Here is a 14,346-nt window from a genome sequence, read left to right as displayed (position 1 = left end):
AGCTTAAGCTTTGAACAGTGAGAAAAACGGCTTCTGAGCGTAAATATGTATGTGTTGTGTGTTTGTGGTGACTTTGAGGCCATGCGGTTGCAAGTGTGATTCTGTGTCATGGTTTTGGTCAATGTCTCTTATGATTAAGTGCAAATTTAGATAAATTCAGAAATGAGCGTCAATGTTTCTCTAAAAACTCCCATAGCCCTTTTCTGCAACTTTTCGATGTAATAACGAATGACTTACTATGAAACAATTCCTTGCAAAAACTACGCAGAAGGGTTGCATTTTGCGATATAATCCTTTTTTAAAGATACATAAATCGCGTACTGAGGCGTGTAAAAATTATTTATTAATTAAAAATAATTGATGTCCCTTTCATCTTACAGCCGATGACTGATTCGAGCGTAAGCATCTCAAGGACCTCGGTTCTCAATCTGAATATTTAGCGGGCACTCGAAAAGACATGGTGGGCGTTTTCCTCAACGGCTTTCACGCAATTGTCCANGAGGATTTGGTATCTAAAACCAAATAATCTAACTATAACCAAATCACGTGTTGAGAGAAACATATTTAGTTGAAGTAACTAAATTATTTTCTCAGTGTAAAATCTCCCCACACTGCTGTTTCGCTACCATTAATTCTTGATAAAGTCATCACTGTTGCTGCTGCCTTGATTTTAGCTATCTCGAGTCATGAACTGACCTTTAGCTCTTCTTCCTCCGGTTTTCCCTACTAGAGATGAGCACCCCTTCATTTTTCCTCAACCAAGTTCAGACCGAAACTACTTAAGCAGTCTCTTAAATTCCATCTAGAATTGCACCAACTAAATGTTATGGGTAAATTGGCATAAGGCCGGAGTAATATTCTGATCAGTTTTGCAAATGCGAGTGATCAATAACTCAATGCAAGTTTAAGGGCTTTAGTAGGCACTCCCTCTTACCACCACCACGCCCCTTTGTGAAGGAAATAGAGCGCCTATAACCGGGAACTCGGTGGCGCCATACTTCCAGCTCTTTTTTCTTTTTGTAGCTCGGCTGCAAAATAATGCACCTTTGGCTGTTTTTAGCTCGTATCTGTAGCGAACACTTTTATGAGGCCCAGATCCTATACTAAGTTTTCCTACCAGGGTAAAGGGGCTGGTTAGCTAAAATTTTTTTTCGTGATCCAATCTAGAGGATTACTACAACCTTTATTTGCTGCGACTCAGCCTAATGTACATAGATGAAGATCAGCGACTATTTGAAGAGAAAGTTAATAAATTTTAGTACGATTATCATTTTTGCTTTGCCATTTGCAATTGAATGTAGGTGCATAATTTTTAGTTTAAACTAGTAAATGAACACAAAGTAAGTAACTTTGCTCGCTTAATACGAAGCAACACATCCACGACTCTTTTCAAACAAAACAAAAGCTTTTCATTGCAGATGCAACAACAAATAAAATTAATAGACCATTTGTCAAGACTTTTTCAAGATCGACGTAATTTCACACAAGAGTCTGCATATTAACTAAATCTCGATTCAAAATGTCCCATAACAGATGAGATTAAAAACCAAAATAAATACATATATAGGTATATTTGTAATTCCATTGCCATTCACTTGTATCCACTTTCTTACTTCTGTTCCACGTCATCAAAATGAAAAAATCAATGCTCTTTGATGCCACAATATTCTTCAGAATGGGTTTTGTATGCGACTTGCATACACACGCATTTTTATTTAGCCATATATGTATGTATATATATGTATGTACATATGTACGTACCAACTAAACACGAAGTTCTTCGACTTCCTAAACTTCCACACCTTTGCGTCGGTACAAAAGTTCTTCGCCACTACAAGGCATGTTTGCTAAGCGAAAAAAGAAGTTTGTTCGTCAGTGTGTTTGTCTGTTTGTATTTAATTATTATTTTCCGTTGTAGTTGGGAAATCGCTATCACCGTTACTGCCGCTGTCTACTTTTTTTTTTAGGTGTCTACAATCAAAAATTGCAATTGTAACAAACCCAACACTCCGACACTGCACAACTTACAAAAGTAAGTATGTATGAACATATACATAAGTACGTATGTATGTACATATGTATGTATGTATGTTTACAAAAAGCCTTTCATTTTCCATTAACCATAAAAAAATTTTAACGTCGGCACACACATACTTCATTCCAACATTTCTTTTTTTGCTCAATAAGCACATTTTAGCGCGTTTTGAATTTTCAAGCAAAAACTCTATTTCCCATTTGCCCTTAAATAATATTATCGCTTTGCTTGCACTTACATACCTTTTATTAAAATTTAAGCCTTAGCTCTGCTGGTATCTTAGTTCTCAAGTTCCGCTCGCACACAACCCTCGCCTTGAACGTTTGACTGGAGACTGTTCGAAAGCGCTATTGTTGGCCATATTCAATGGATTGTCGCTCGAAATCGTTGCTTGGCAGTTTTACTTAGCTACTGTTTTATGTATGTATGTTCCAAGCTATGCTCACACTGCGATATGAGTCTTGGGTCGCTTGAATCTTCATGCAATCAGACAGTCATTAAAGTGCGACTCTGCGCTGTGCGCGCTCATCGAATGATTTTTATTTTGTTGTTACTTTCTCTCGAATCAAGTAGGAGTATACAAATATACGCCTGATCTTTGTTATTTCACTTGATATGTGAGTTTGCTCACACCACTTGCAGCGGAGAGTTTGTTAGATGCCGCGAGAGGTTTGTGTCTTAATTCTTTTGTTTTGTTGGGCAAGGTCGACTATGAACACCAAATACTTGACTAATGCAAGGGCTTTGTAGCTCAATTAAGGAAATGTTTGATTAATTGCAGAAAGAATAAAAATTTACAGAAACGATTTGACTTACAACAATTTCGTCAGCTACGCTACGCCTTAAAAGTATTTTTGTTTTGTTACTCCTTCTCAAACCATTTGAAAATGTTAGTTTGTGTAGTAAAGAGATTTTTTTTTTCAAATTAGATAAATATACAGTACTTCAATTTTGAATTAATACACGTTTGAGGAAAGGGTGCAATAGTAGATTCCAGTTATAAGATTATAAATTAAATTTCCAATGGTAAGTCGTAGGGCTGCCAGATTTTCTATGCGCGAAATCAGTACATTAGACTTTTTCATGCTAAAAAAAACCAGTACTTTTCAGTACATTTTTATTCATATCAAAATTATGAATGTAAGTATCAGATAATACTTTAAAACGCCAGAGTAGTTGTTTTTAACAATATTTTGGTATATAATTAAAATATAGTTCATAAGATAAGTGTTATACATTTTAACGTGAGTGTACACATCATTATATTTACGACATTTTTGAATAGCAATAATGAGACCATTTCCATCTTCAGTGTAGTGGGGTTGTGTGTTAAAACAGAAAAACACTTGGAGTTATAAAAACGTTGGTTATGTAAGAGTTAAAAAAAAAATAGTNCCTTCAGTGTAGTGGGGTTGTGTGTTAAAACATAAAAACACTTGGAGTTATAAAAACTTTGGTTATGTAAGAGTTAAAAAAAAATAGTAACTCGCGAATTTTCTGCTTTCTGAAATTAAAAAATTTGACATTTGGAGAAGTGTTAGAAGTGTTGCTGAAACTTCTAAAAGACAACAAGGTGTCCGTGATTATGTGATTAGTAAATTGAAAGAAATATCTGATGAAAATGCTCGTTCCGAAGTAAATATAGTAAATTAAGTAAATGACTTTAGATATGTAATCAGCGACCCAGAAAACCCCCAGATACCCAGTTTCATAGAAATCTACCGATTTTTTTTATTTTCGTCCGCCATATTGGATCCGCCATTTTGAATTTTTGATAAGTGACTTCAGATTCGTAATCAGCGACTCAAAAATCCCCTAGGTAAGAAGTGGTGTAAAGATCCATCAACGAGTATTTGTTTAAATAGTTTCGTCCAGCTAGATTTGCGATCCGAACCACTGTGCGCCCCTCATCATATATTAATTATATTAAAAAATTCTGGAATACCTCAAAATCAACAATTATTATTTATTTTGTTTTGGCTTTAACTATTCAAAGACAAGCGCCGGTAGTCACGTAATAGAAATTTCGTCACTAATATTTATGTACTAATCTTTTATTCGCCCTTTTATTTCTCATTAATATCAAACTACAATGCCACGCTCGTAAATGTTTAATTATATACCACCATACATTTATTGATTGATTCAAAGAAAATACCGCAATAATCTCCCATTTGGTTTAATCACTCTCAATTGCAGCTCAGTTTCTTCTCTTGCCTCTCGTCACTCGTAGTCTGTTGCTATCCGCACCATTTGTATCCCCTACGGGCTTCGTAATTGTATTGTACCACTCGTTCACATGTTGCGTTACTATTTCTACCAGCCTACCTACTTTATTCTTCATTGTTCTCAGATATGCGTTCGACTTGCCTTTGTGCTTTTCCTCGTCCGTTTGTAATCTACGCGGCGCCTTTCGCTCGAATCCCATCAGCTGTTCGGGCGCTGTGCTACCCAAAGGCTCCAGGTCCTCATCCTTGGTGATCATATTCGAAATCCAATCATCTTCAGACAACCGATTACGCAATGCACGTGGCGAACGTCGCTTACGCAATGAGCTCAAATTCCACCAAGGCGCTTCTGTGGTCGGCTCACCAATCTGTGCATCGATATTGCCCTCTGCGCCGCGCTCATTGAAGTAGTTCTCCAAGTTCTCCGCCAAGTAGTCGATGTACTTGGTGCGTAACGATTTGATTTTTTCCAGCATTTCATCCTCACTTTCCGCATTTGTTTCGATAATTTTATCATTTGTGTGTTCTACATTTCCCTTTTCTTCATTCTCGTGCAGGAAAGAGCGCGCAAGTTCTTCTTGGGCGAGCAGAAAGTCTTCTGCCAATTGACTGCCAGTTTGGAATTGCGTTGCACCGACCTTCTCAACATCGGCATCAGCATCTTTGCTTACTGAAGCTTCATCAAGGGTGTTGGTTTTTGTTTCCTTTTTTGAAAAAGGCTCGGGAAATAATAACGCATTCCAGTTGTTGCCCTTTGTACGTTTCATTTGATCATCGATTGGTGTCGGGAGTGCCTCGTAGAACTCGGTTGGTAGGAGGCGCAATGGTTTCATTTCGTTTCTAGTTTCTTTTCGATTTTTCCGCTGTACTTTCTCCACTTCCAACTTTCTCTTTCCACGTTCAATGGAGTCTTCCACCTCTTCGCCGTCAACAGTGGCTATATGTTTCAAATGAACATCGCCCTCGGGCACGCGTGGCAGCTCAGGTTCACTTTGTTCGCCCATTTTCTTAAAAAACTCTTCCTCATTGAAATTTTCTGGGTCGTATGACGATTTAATGGATTTCTTTTCTGGTTTGCGTATTTCTGTAATTTTCTTTACTATAGCCGACTTCTTCTTGCCGCCTCTCGCACCAAAGATGGCGCCAAAGTAATCGTCGACGCTGCGAGTATTTCGCTTTAGTGAAAACAAATCCTCGCGATCTTGCAGTGCTGTGTCGAGTAGCTCCTTAATCCACTTGAGTGCAGCAGACCGTCTATCTTCTAGCACTTCTTCTCTCTTTTTGGGTGTCTTTTCCTCCAGGGATAGTGGTTCGAAAAGTTTGGCCAAAGTCTCGGAATGTTCACCATTGTCCTCCAGCACAACATGCCTGGCACCGCGATTGGCAAAGGTGGCATAGCGACGTCTGCGGTGGTTGGATTTTGTTGGAGCAGAGTGAGCGAGTGCCGTGTCCTGTATTAGCTGCTGCAATAGCTTATCGGACGAGGAAATGCGTTTACTCGCCTTTTCCTCCTCCTCCATCGATTCGCGCGCCAATTCGTCAATATCGATCTCTGTGAACTGGCAATGCTCCAGCTCAGCATTCGGCAGCACCCAGAACGCAACGGATTTCCCGGGTGCACTCAATGGCAATGCTTTATTTGGACTATTAGTCTTGACTTGAGGCGTTAATGTGGAGTTCATGTTCAGTCTCTCGTTGTTCAAATAAGCCTGATTCTTTTTAAATGTTACGATATACTGCCAGTACTCCTCACCAGGTAGTTTTGTGGAAGAACTTACGGTCACGTGCTTGGTATCATCATCAGGATTGACAATCATGAAGGCTATACCGCCCGAAATTGTATTCGCACAATGGGTATATAATTTATTGCTGCGCAGGAATATGGTAAAAGGTCGGGCAGGGAACACCCGTGAGCCCATAATTTTCTTGAATAGCATAGTTACGAAAAAGCTGGGACTAGGGCGTTCCAAGTCATCTTGATCAATGCGTCGGAAAACAGCGTCGAAACCAGAGGTTGCCGCATCTCCGAGAGTCTGCGCCCAGCGCAACACATCTGTGACATCCTCTGCATTGGTTTTGCTGCTGCTGCTGCTGCTACCAGTGGTGCCTCTCTGTGTCGTTTTTTTTGGTCGATCCTTAGAGGCGAAATTTAGCCAAACAGGTACCTTCTNGCTGCTACCAGTGGTGCCTCTCTGTGTCGATTTTTTTGGTCGATCCTTAGAGGCGAAATTTAGCCAAACAGGTACCTTCTCGCTGAACATGGCACGCAGGGTGCGATCGTGTTCATAGACTGAGCCGATCATAGTATTTGTGGTGGAAGAATCGGCTGGCCTGCAAGTGCCAATTACAAATGAGTATGGGCGTTTATGTAACTGTTTCAGAGTACTTACTGCAGCCAATTAAAAGCAGCATTAATGCCTCTCGACATCTCAATATATCGTTTAACTTCTTCGCTACTGCTGCCCGAAGGTATTTCAGCACCGGTAACTTCCCAGTCATCGACATAAGGATTGAATGTATCCACCATCAAGTTCAAAGTATTCAAGTCATTAAAGTATTCTTTGATACTCGGACCAAACTCTGTGGAGAAAAATTGCTTACAAAGGTTTCCGCTACTCAATTTATGTAGTCCGGTGTGACTTCAACATTTCCTCCGTTCTTACCTGTACCCAATTGCCAAATGCAATCGGTTATGCCTGTTAAATAGGAACTATTTAAAATTCTCAGGGACTCCATAGGATCCCATTCACCGGAACTATAAGGAATCGGTACGACCATCGTCCAGTTTACCGCACTACGAAGGGAAATATACTTTGAGTTTGTTTTTCATAACCGATTTGCACTCACCTCGTCCAGCGGTTGAACCCTTTCCATATAGTTTTTGTGGGATTTCGGTAATTCGTTTCTGTGTTAGATATGAAATTGTAATCGCTTAGAAACTTCACATAAGAACTTCCCAGCATCGTAGCCATATGCGTTAGCACTTTCCTGTGTGATGAAGGGTTAATCAAATATAATATCGTAATATGAAATAAATTGTTGTTTCATTCATTATGTTAACCTATTTGGTCCATCAAGCGCTCTATATAAATCGGCGGGTTCCACGGCAAAACTAACAAATTTCTCATTCACATCATTGAATGGCCGATTCAGATTTACTTGCACAAACACGTCCGCGTATGTAGAAAAAGCGAAAATCGCGATCAAGAAAGAGATCTCCACCGAAAGTGAGGACCTTAGAAGCAACATCTTTCCTTGGAAATGCTACCCGTGCACTTTGAAGACTTAATTTCAACTGATTGTGAAACTTTCAGTTAACCTTTCTAAATAAACTATTCTCATTAAAACAGTGCACTTATTCCGCTTACTTTCAAGATTTTCAGTTATTTATTTACTTTTTGTTGAATTCACAAAAACATGCGGCCTAGGCCAGGTGTTGGCGTTTGTGGCAGCTCTTTTGCTGACATGAAAAATTCTAGCTTTGGAAAAAAGACTTACATACATACATAGGTGCTGACATTGCAATCGCATTTGGAAGTTCATGGAAATTCTTGAAGAATGCAAAACTTATATGTATTTTAATAAATACACTAGCCAACAAAATTTTACAGCTGGGCTACATTTCTTTCTGTAAAATGGAAATTTGACTCTCAGATTAGTCAACTGGCTGTAGTTTTTACATACTTATTTTGGATTTAAAATGCCAAATATTCATGTCTGAAAAACTATATAGGGCACAGAGAGGGGAATGAGTGCGGACAGCACAATTCCAACGACTTCTCTACAAATTAAACTGTATTTGCCGCCAAAAGAAGTCATCTGTCAGGTTGGCGACAGTTAAATTAGCGCAGACAGGCGTCGAAGGAATCGAAGTAGTGGATGAGATTGTCCAAATCAGCGTTATTCACTTGGAAAGCGAACATATGTATAAACCGCATAAAAATCTCTACTAAGCCTTTCACTCGATGCAGCTCAAGGACATTGTCTGCAGCGCCGTCATACGGTCTGAATGAAAATATACACAAGCGCCTTAAAGTATGTACGTATGGTAAACGCTGAAATAGAGAGCAACATAGCAAAATATAAACAAAAAAGACTACAAGATTAGTAACACCAAACAAGTTTAATATTCAATTACCGGCTGTTGGGCAGACACACAAAATCTCATATCACAAACAAAAAAAATATGGAAAGGATAATTTTCGCCAAGAGAGAGAGAGATGTACANAATATGTATAAACCGCATAAAAATCTCTACTAAGCCTTTCACTCGATGCAGCTCAAGGACATTGTCTGCAGCGCCGTCATACGTTCTGAATGAAAATATACACAAGCGCCTTAAAGTATGTACGTATGGTAAACGCTGAAATAGAGAGCAACAGAGTAAAATATAAACAAAAAAAACTACAAGATTAGTAACACCAAACAAGTTTAATATTCAATTACCGGCTGTTGGGCAGACACACAAAATCTCATATCACAAAAAAAAATATGGAAAGGATAATTTTCGCCAAGAGAGAGAGAGATGTACATATATACTCCAATTACTAATAAATTTTAAAAATGTTTTCCTAATAAATTGTGAGCAAATCTGGAAATAAGTTTTTAGTAACTGCGCGAATACCATATAGTTAGGGTGCGTTCAGAAATGCATCAAGCCAAAACATCAGCTCTTTTATTTCTAAACTATAATTGATGAAAATGTCCAATACGCGCAACNATATATACTCCAATTACTAATAAATTTTAAAAATGTTTTCCTAATAAATTGTGAGCAAATCTGGAAATAAGTGTTTAGTAACTGCGCGAATACCATATAGTTAGGGTGCGTTCAGAAATGCATCATGCCAAAACATCAGGCTCTTTTATTTCTAAACTATAATTGATGAAAATGTCCAATACGCGCAACCACGATTAAATGCGGAATTGAAACTTAGTTCTGAACACATTCCTATTGACCAAATTGAGCAAGTGACCTGACACTGTGGCAAAAGAGCAGATTAGCTCAAGTAAAGACTGTTGACTGCTCTTTGGCCAGAGTGCCAGGTCGCTTGCTCAATTTGGTGAATACCCCTATTGTTAAACGTACGTTCAGCTCTCTTAAACAATTCATTAGAACAGCATAAGTCGTATTTATTTTTATTTTTTTAATATGCACTAATGAAAACCAATGNCGACTGTTGACTGCTCTTTGGCCAGAGTGCCAGGTCGCTTGCTCAATTTGGTGAATACCCCTATTGTTAAACGTACATTCAGCTCTCTTAAACAATTCATTAGAACAGCCTAAGTCGTATTTATTTTTATTTTTTTAATATGCACTAATGAAAACCAATGGCGCACTTTACATTTATGTAGATAAGATTTATAAGATATCTTTTCACAAAACTTAGTCCTCGTCGCTGGCTTCTAAGATCATCTTAAAGTTGAATGGCTCGAAAGCGTAACCAGTGCCAGCGTAGAATTTCGACATGAACTCGACCCTGCAATATTTGTTTCATGAATCATAGATATAATAAAAATGTATCAAATCATTGGAAATACCAATGCAAACGCAGTGTATGCAAGAAAGCTGAAAGTCCTTCCATGAATATCATGATGGCAATGGTAAGCAAAGCCCAAGCCCAAAAAATAATGTACACGCCAATTGCACCAGCGTAACCCTTGAAATGGAGACCCTTCTGCATAACCATAAGCCACAGCACATAAGACAGCTCTGTTTGTGGGTTCATGGTATTAGTTAGATGCACTTGGCCCGATTGATATCACTCACCCGCATGTGCCAAGGATAGCGCCCATAAACGCAAGTAAGATGCTGTGTGTGAAATAGTACTCAGGACGTACTCAATCGTGTGAATGGCCTGGTGAATCCAAATCTCACTCATTGGCTCCTCCTCCTCATCGTCCTCGTTCTCGTGATGAGCATGTGGAACTGGGTCTGTGAGCGTTGCTTCAATAACAATGTCGCCCTCTTGAATTTCTATTTTTTCCACGTATTCCTCCTTCGTTTTCTTCTTCGACTATTCATGGTGGAAAGATGGTTTAATTAAAATTTATAATTGTTTTTTTTTTTTTTCAATGCCGCTTACCTCAAATGAACGCAAGCACTGGATGTACAATGGCTTCCCGATCAACATCCAAGGGATACAGAACAGAGCAAAAATCCAGAAAACTCGTTCCACCTTTGCTTGACTGTCAAACATATACATCTTACAACCGGCTAATTGTGGGGACGCCTTGAATAGAATCATATTAATGAAGTAGATCAAAACAGATGGCGCGCATCCCGGTGTATCAGGTTCGTAGTCGGTAGTCGGTGAGTATTGGACCCATTTATAGAACATCATAAATCCCATATAACCGAACAGTAGGATAAGGAAAAGGACTTGCGGTAAGAATTCCAGTAAGATGTATGCGTACTTTTTGAAATAAACCATATTCTCCACAGACATACATACACCGAAAACCATATGCAAAACACCAAAAATTATAGAAAGTTTCATCTTGTACGAATTGTAGAAGATGATCTTGTTGGAACCCAACTGCCAAATCGGGTCCATACCCCANGGACATACATACACCGAAAACCATATGCAAAACACCAAAAATTATAGAAAGTTTCATCTTGTACGAATTATAGAAGATGATCTTGTTGGAACCCAACTGCCAAATCGGGTCCATACCCCAAGGGTAGGTGCCAATGGTGGATACAGTGGGATCGAGTTGCAGATTTGCATTGGTCAGAACGGTGGTAGTATTATAACGGACGCGCCATTTAGAGCCGAACACATTGAACGATTTTGAGAAGGTGTCGTTGTAAGTGAATCCGGTGTACATGGAGAAAAGACCAAGGAGCAAAATGATATAACGACCACCAAACATGATTCGCCAAATTTCGCCGCCTTTCTTTCGCATCAGCCGCTCTTCATCTATAACCATCCAGAAGCCAATTAAGAACATAATAAAACCATGGCCCAAATCGCCAAACATAACCGCAAAGAGGAAAGGGAAAGTAATGCAGGTGTAGAGAGCAGGATTAACCTCCCGATAGGTGGCCATGCCATATGCATCGATTAAGTTTTGAAATCCCCGTGTGAACTTATTGGTACGAAAGTAAGTGGGTGGGCTCCTCTTTGTCGCCACAGCTGTTAAAAAGGAGCCCGTACTGCCTACATTGGCCGAGCCATTTGCGATTGTTTGTTGCACCAATTCTAGATCCATAGTCGGCACCCAGCACTCGCCGATCAAACATTTGCTTGTTACATCTATATTGAAGTAGTTCAGGGTGTGATAAATGGCCTTCATTTTAGTTATTTTAATGGACCAAATAGGCAGATGTTTGGCTATGCCCGCCAATATGCAATTGCGCTGATCCTCGGTCCGCTTCAATACCAACTTCAGATCTTCCAAGCGTTTCTTCACCCCTTTCAGCATATCTTCGCGTTCATCGTGAACGTTTGGGCAGGGATAGAGGGAGGCATGGAAGCCGGTACACACCTTCTTAATGCGAGCATTCAATTGTTCGCCCTGGTAAAATACTACAAAAGCCGTCTTAAAGGTCCTATTGCCCGTGCGTGGGTCGTGCAAGGGCTCTTCGATATCAGCATGTTTCACTAAAATGTTGCCGCGAGAAATACGCCACAACATGCGTTCGAATGCGAAGAGACGTTGGCGATTTATTACACCGGCAATGAAGCCCAAGCAACCACGTCGTTCACCAGTGAAAGTGCCGCTGTTCGCATGTTCCTCCATATTAAGTACCGTTTGTTCAGTAAAGAAGTCTTGAGTCTTTTCAATCACCTTGCAGAGTTCGGTGAGCTCTNTAACCACGTCGTTCACCAGTGAAAGTGCCGCTGTTCGCATGTTCCTCCATATTAAGTACCGTTTGTTCAATAAAGAAGTCTTGAGTCTTTTCAATCACCTTGCAGAGTTCGGTGAGCTCTAGCAAATTCGATTTCAAATTGATATCATTTTCCGACATTTCGCGAATTTCGTACTCGGCCTTCTCGAGGTGCGCCTCCAAGTCGGCCGAATCACGTGGATTCGGTGCGCTCGGTATATCATCGTAGACATCCTGCAGCTTTATTCCATCCTTCTCTAGCTCCCTAGTTATATAACGCATTTGACGTTCCATCTCATCGCACCGGCGGACTTCACTAACAAATCTACGCTGAAAAGCTGTGACTTCATTATTTAGCTGCAGAGAGAAAAAGACATTCATACAAAAGAAGAGTAAATCATCTGGCTCAGGATGAACTTGTAGCTGAACTGGAAGATGAACACCTAACTAACACATAACTTAGGTTGGCCTCGTTCAAACAGCACATTTCCCGGATCTATTTTTAATTGAGCTTGAGGCAGGGCTAAGAAACCATAAGCCCAACATGCACTCACAAAAAAGAATATTTTTCACTCAACTAATGATTTGGTAGCTATAACCAAATAATGCGTTGAGAGAGACATATTTAGTTGACGTTACTAAACTCTTTTCTTAGTGTTCGGTGTTCAGCAAGCGTATAATTAATTAAGAAGCAGTGCTTGTTTCAGCCGTAAGCTGTCTGTGTGCACGGGACCTTAGCGTAAAAATGCAAAAGTAAATTTTCTCAACCTACATCACGAAATTGCACACAACCCAGTTCACCCAAATCTGCCATGTTATTGTAGGCCGCTTCCGGTGCCAGAAAGATTTGGCACAGCGACATCTTTTCGCTGCGAAACATGCTGCCCATTTTGGAACGGTGTGTCTGCCTGATGACGAAACAATTAAATTTATTTTACTAAGTTAAATATATCCTTTGGTACACAAAATGTTGTTAACTAAGAAATTCTCAACTTACTGTACTGCTGCGCCGTTCGACTTGTAACCGCCTACTATATTCACTCAATGCCACACTGGAACTAAACGGTCTTCATTATTTCATGTATTTTGGTGAAATCAAATTTTGTATGATTATGACGAACAATTTGAGCCATAGGTTTCCAATCAATCAGTTGGCATTAGTTCGTTAATTGCCGAGAGAATAATCAATTTACTCTATTTATGTACATTGTATGTACTCTTATTTTTAACCGTTTACCATTTTCTTCACTCTGCTTAGCTTCGGTTTTATCGTAACTACTCAAAAAAAAAATAGGGAAAGGTGCTACAATTATTTATTAATTAATTAAGTTGGCATATGTATATGTAGATATGTGCAATCATAGTACGATTTTTTTTATAAAGTTTTACCACTGTAGAACCATGATGACTTGTGTAGACTTGAAGTTTAAAATTCTGTCTAACAACTTGTACTGAAATCATTAATTAAGGGATTGGCTCCCTACATGAAAGTCGATAACGAGTTACAAACCATCTTGATGTCCGCCTGTGGCAGAGAGCTATCCAAGCTTAGTCGTGACAAACCTACGTTTTAAATTCTCAAAGGCAAACATTTTGTAATAATTTTATTTTTTTCTAGTTACCTTGCATATTCATCTCACCGAAATCTTCTGAGTACATAAACCCTATATCTTTCGATTTTCAGGACTGGATCAATATTTTGTAGGACCCTTTCTAAGGGTCATCCAGGATGAGGCCCTTCATATAGACCAGCCGCGGATGGGGTGCTTCGGATACCGGAGCTCTGTAGAGCTAATTAGCCTACTCGGATCTCTAGCTGCCGAAATAAGCTGCCATCCTCGCCTCAACAAGAGTTATGGGCAAGCTCTTCTATGGGAGAAAAAACTGGAACGAAGGCACAGTAGTTACAAACCCATCTACCAACAGTAATACCATGACAAGAAGTCCATAAGCTAGCTCCTCTTCCTAAAAAGTAACGTTCCATAAAATAGAACTCTTTAATATCTATACCACGTTTCTATAAATGGACTAAAAAGTAAGTAAGGCAGTTTTTTTGTTCCCCCACAAGAAAAAAATATTGATGGCATTTTTAAAGAAAAAACATATTTTCATATTTACATGGAAAATTTCAGCTGCCCACCGACACCTTTTAAAATCGGAATACAAATTTTTCCAAACGGGAGAATTTTCTTCTCAGTAAATAGGTCCTTTTAAGGCCATAAACTCATTAGGTTAGTTATTTGGAT

At 39.3% G+C, this 14,346-nt stretch overlaps 2 protein-coding genes across 3 annotated transcripts; both read right to left on the bottom strand.

The window, feature by feature from the left end:
- Positions 1 to 4,367: 4,367 nt before the first annotated feature.
- On the bottom strand, positions 4,368 to 7,235 carry LOC108373347 (uncharacterized; the record flags this gene model as incomplete). The annotated part of the gene is made up of 4 exons (XM_017629223.1): positions 7,111 to 7,235; positions 6,927 to 7,057; positions 6,654 to 6,843; positions 4,368 to 6,594 (listed from the first exon to the last, which is right to left on the bottom strand). Coding segments are annotated over exons 1-4 (2,673 nt in total), but the record flags the coding sequence as incomplete, so codon positions are not given.
- A 2,301-nt stretch (positions 7,236 to 9,536) lies between these two features.
- LOC108373348 (V-type proton ATPase 116 kDa subunit a-like) lies at positions 9,537 to 13,092 on the bottom strand. Of its 2 annotated transcripts, none has more exons than XM_017629225.1 (7): positions 12,873 to 13,092; positions 12,124 to 12,457; positions 10,804 to 12,026; positions 10,343 to 10,700; positions 10,034 to 10,198; positions 9,805 to 9,976; positions 9,537 to 9,743 (listed from the first exon to the last, which is right to left on the bottom strand). In XM_017629225.1, the coding sequence occupies exons 1-7, from the start codon at positions 12,987 to 12,989 to the stop codon at positions 9,650 to 9,652; spliced, it is 2,463 nt and encodes an 820-aa protein (XP_017484714.1). In that variant the 5' UTR covers positions 12,990 to 13,092; the 3' UTR covers positions 9,537 to 9,649. The 2 variants fall into 2 exon arrangements, with proteins under 2 accessions (XP_017484714.1, XP_017484713.1); XM_017629224.1 differs by having other exon boundaries at positions 10,034 to 10,280; positions 10,350 to 10,700; positions 10,804 to 12,060; positions 12,182 to 12,457.
- Positions 13,093 to 14,346: the final 1,254 nt, after the last annotated feature.

Source organism: Rhagoletis zephyria, unplaced genomic scaffold, assembly GCF_001687245.7.
Source record: "Rhagoletis zephyria isolate East Lansing unplaced genomic scaffold, Rhagoletis_zephyria_1.1 Rzeph_scaffold_06621, whole genome shotgun sequence".
NCBI lineage: Eukaryota > Metazoa > Arthropoda > Insecta > Diptera > Tephritidae > Rhagoletis > Rhagoletis zephyria.
The sequence above is the reverse complement of the archived record's forward strand: the minus strand, read 5'-3'. Positions and strand labels throughout refer to the sequence as shown.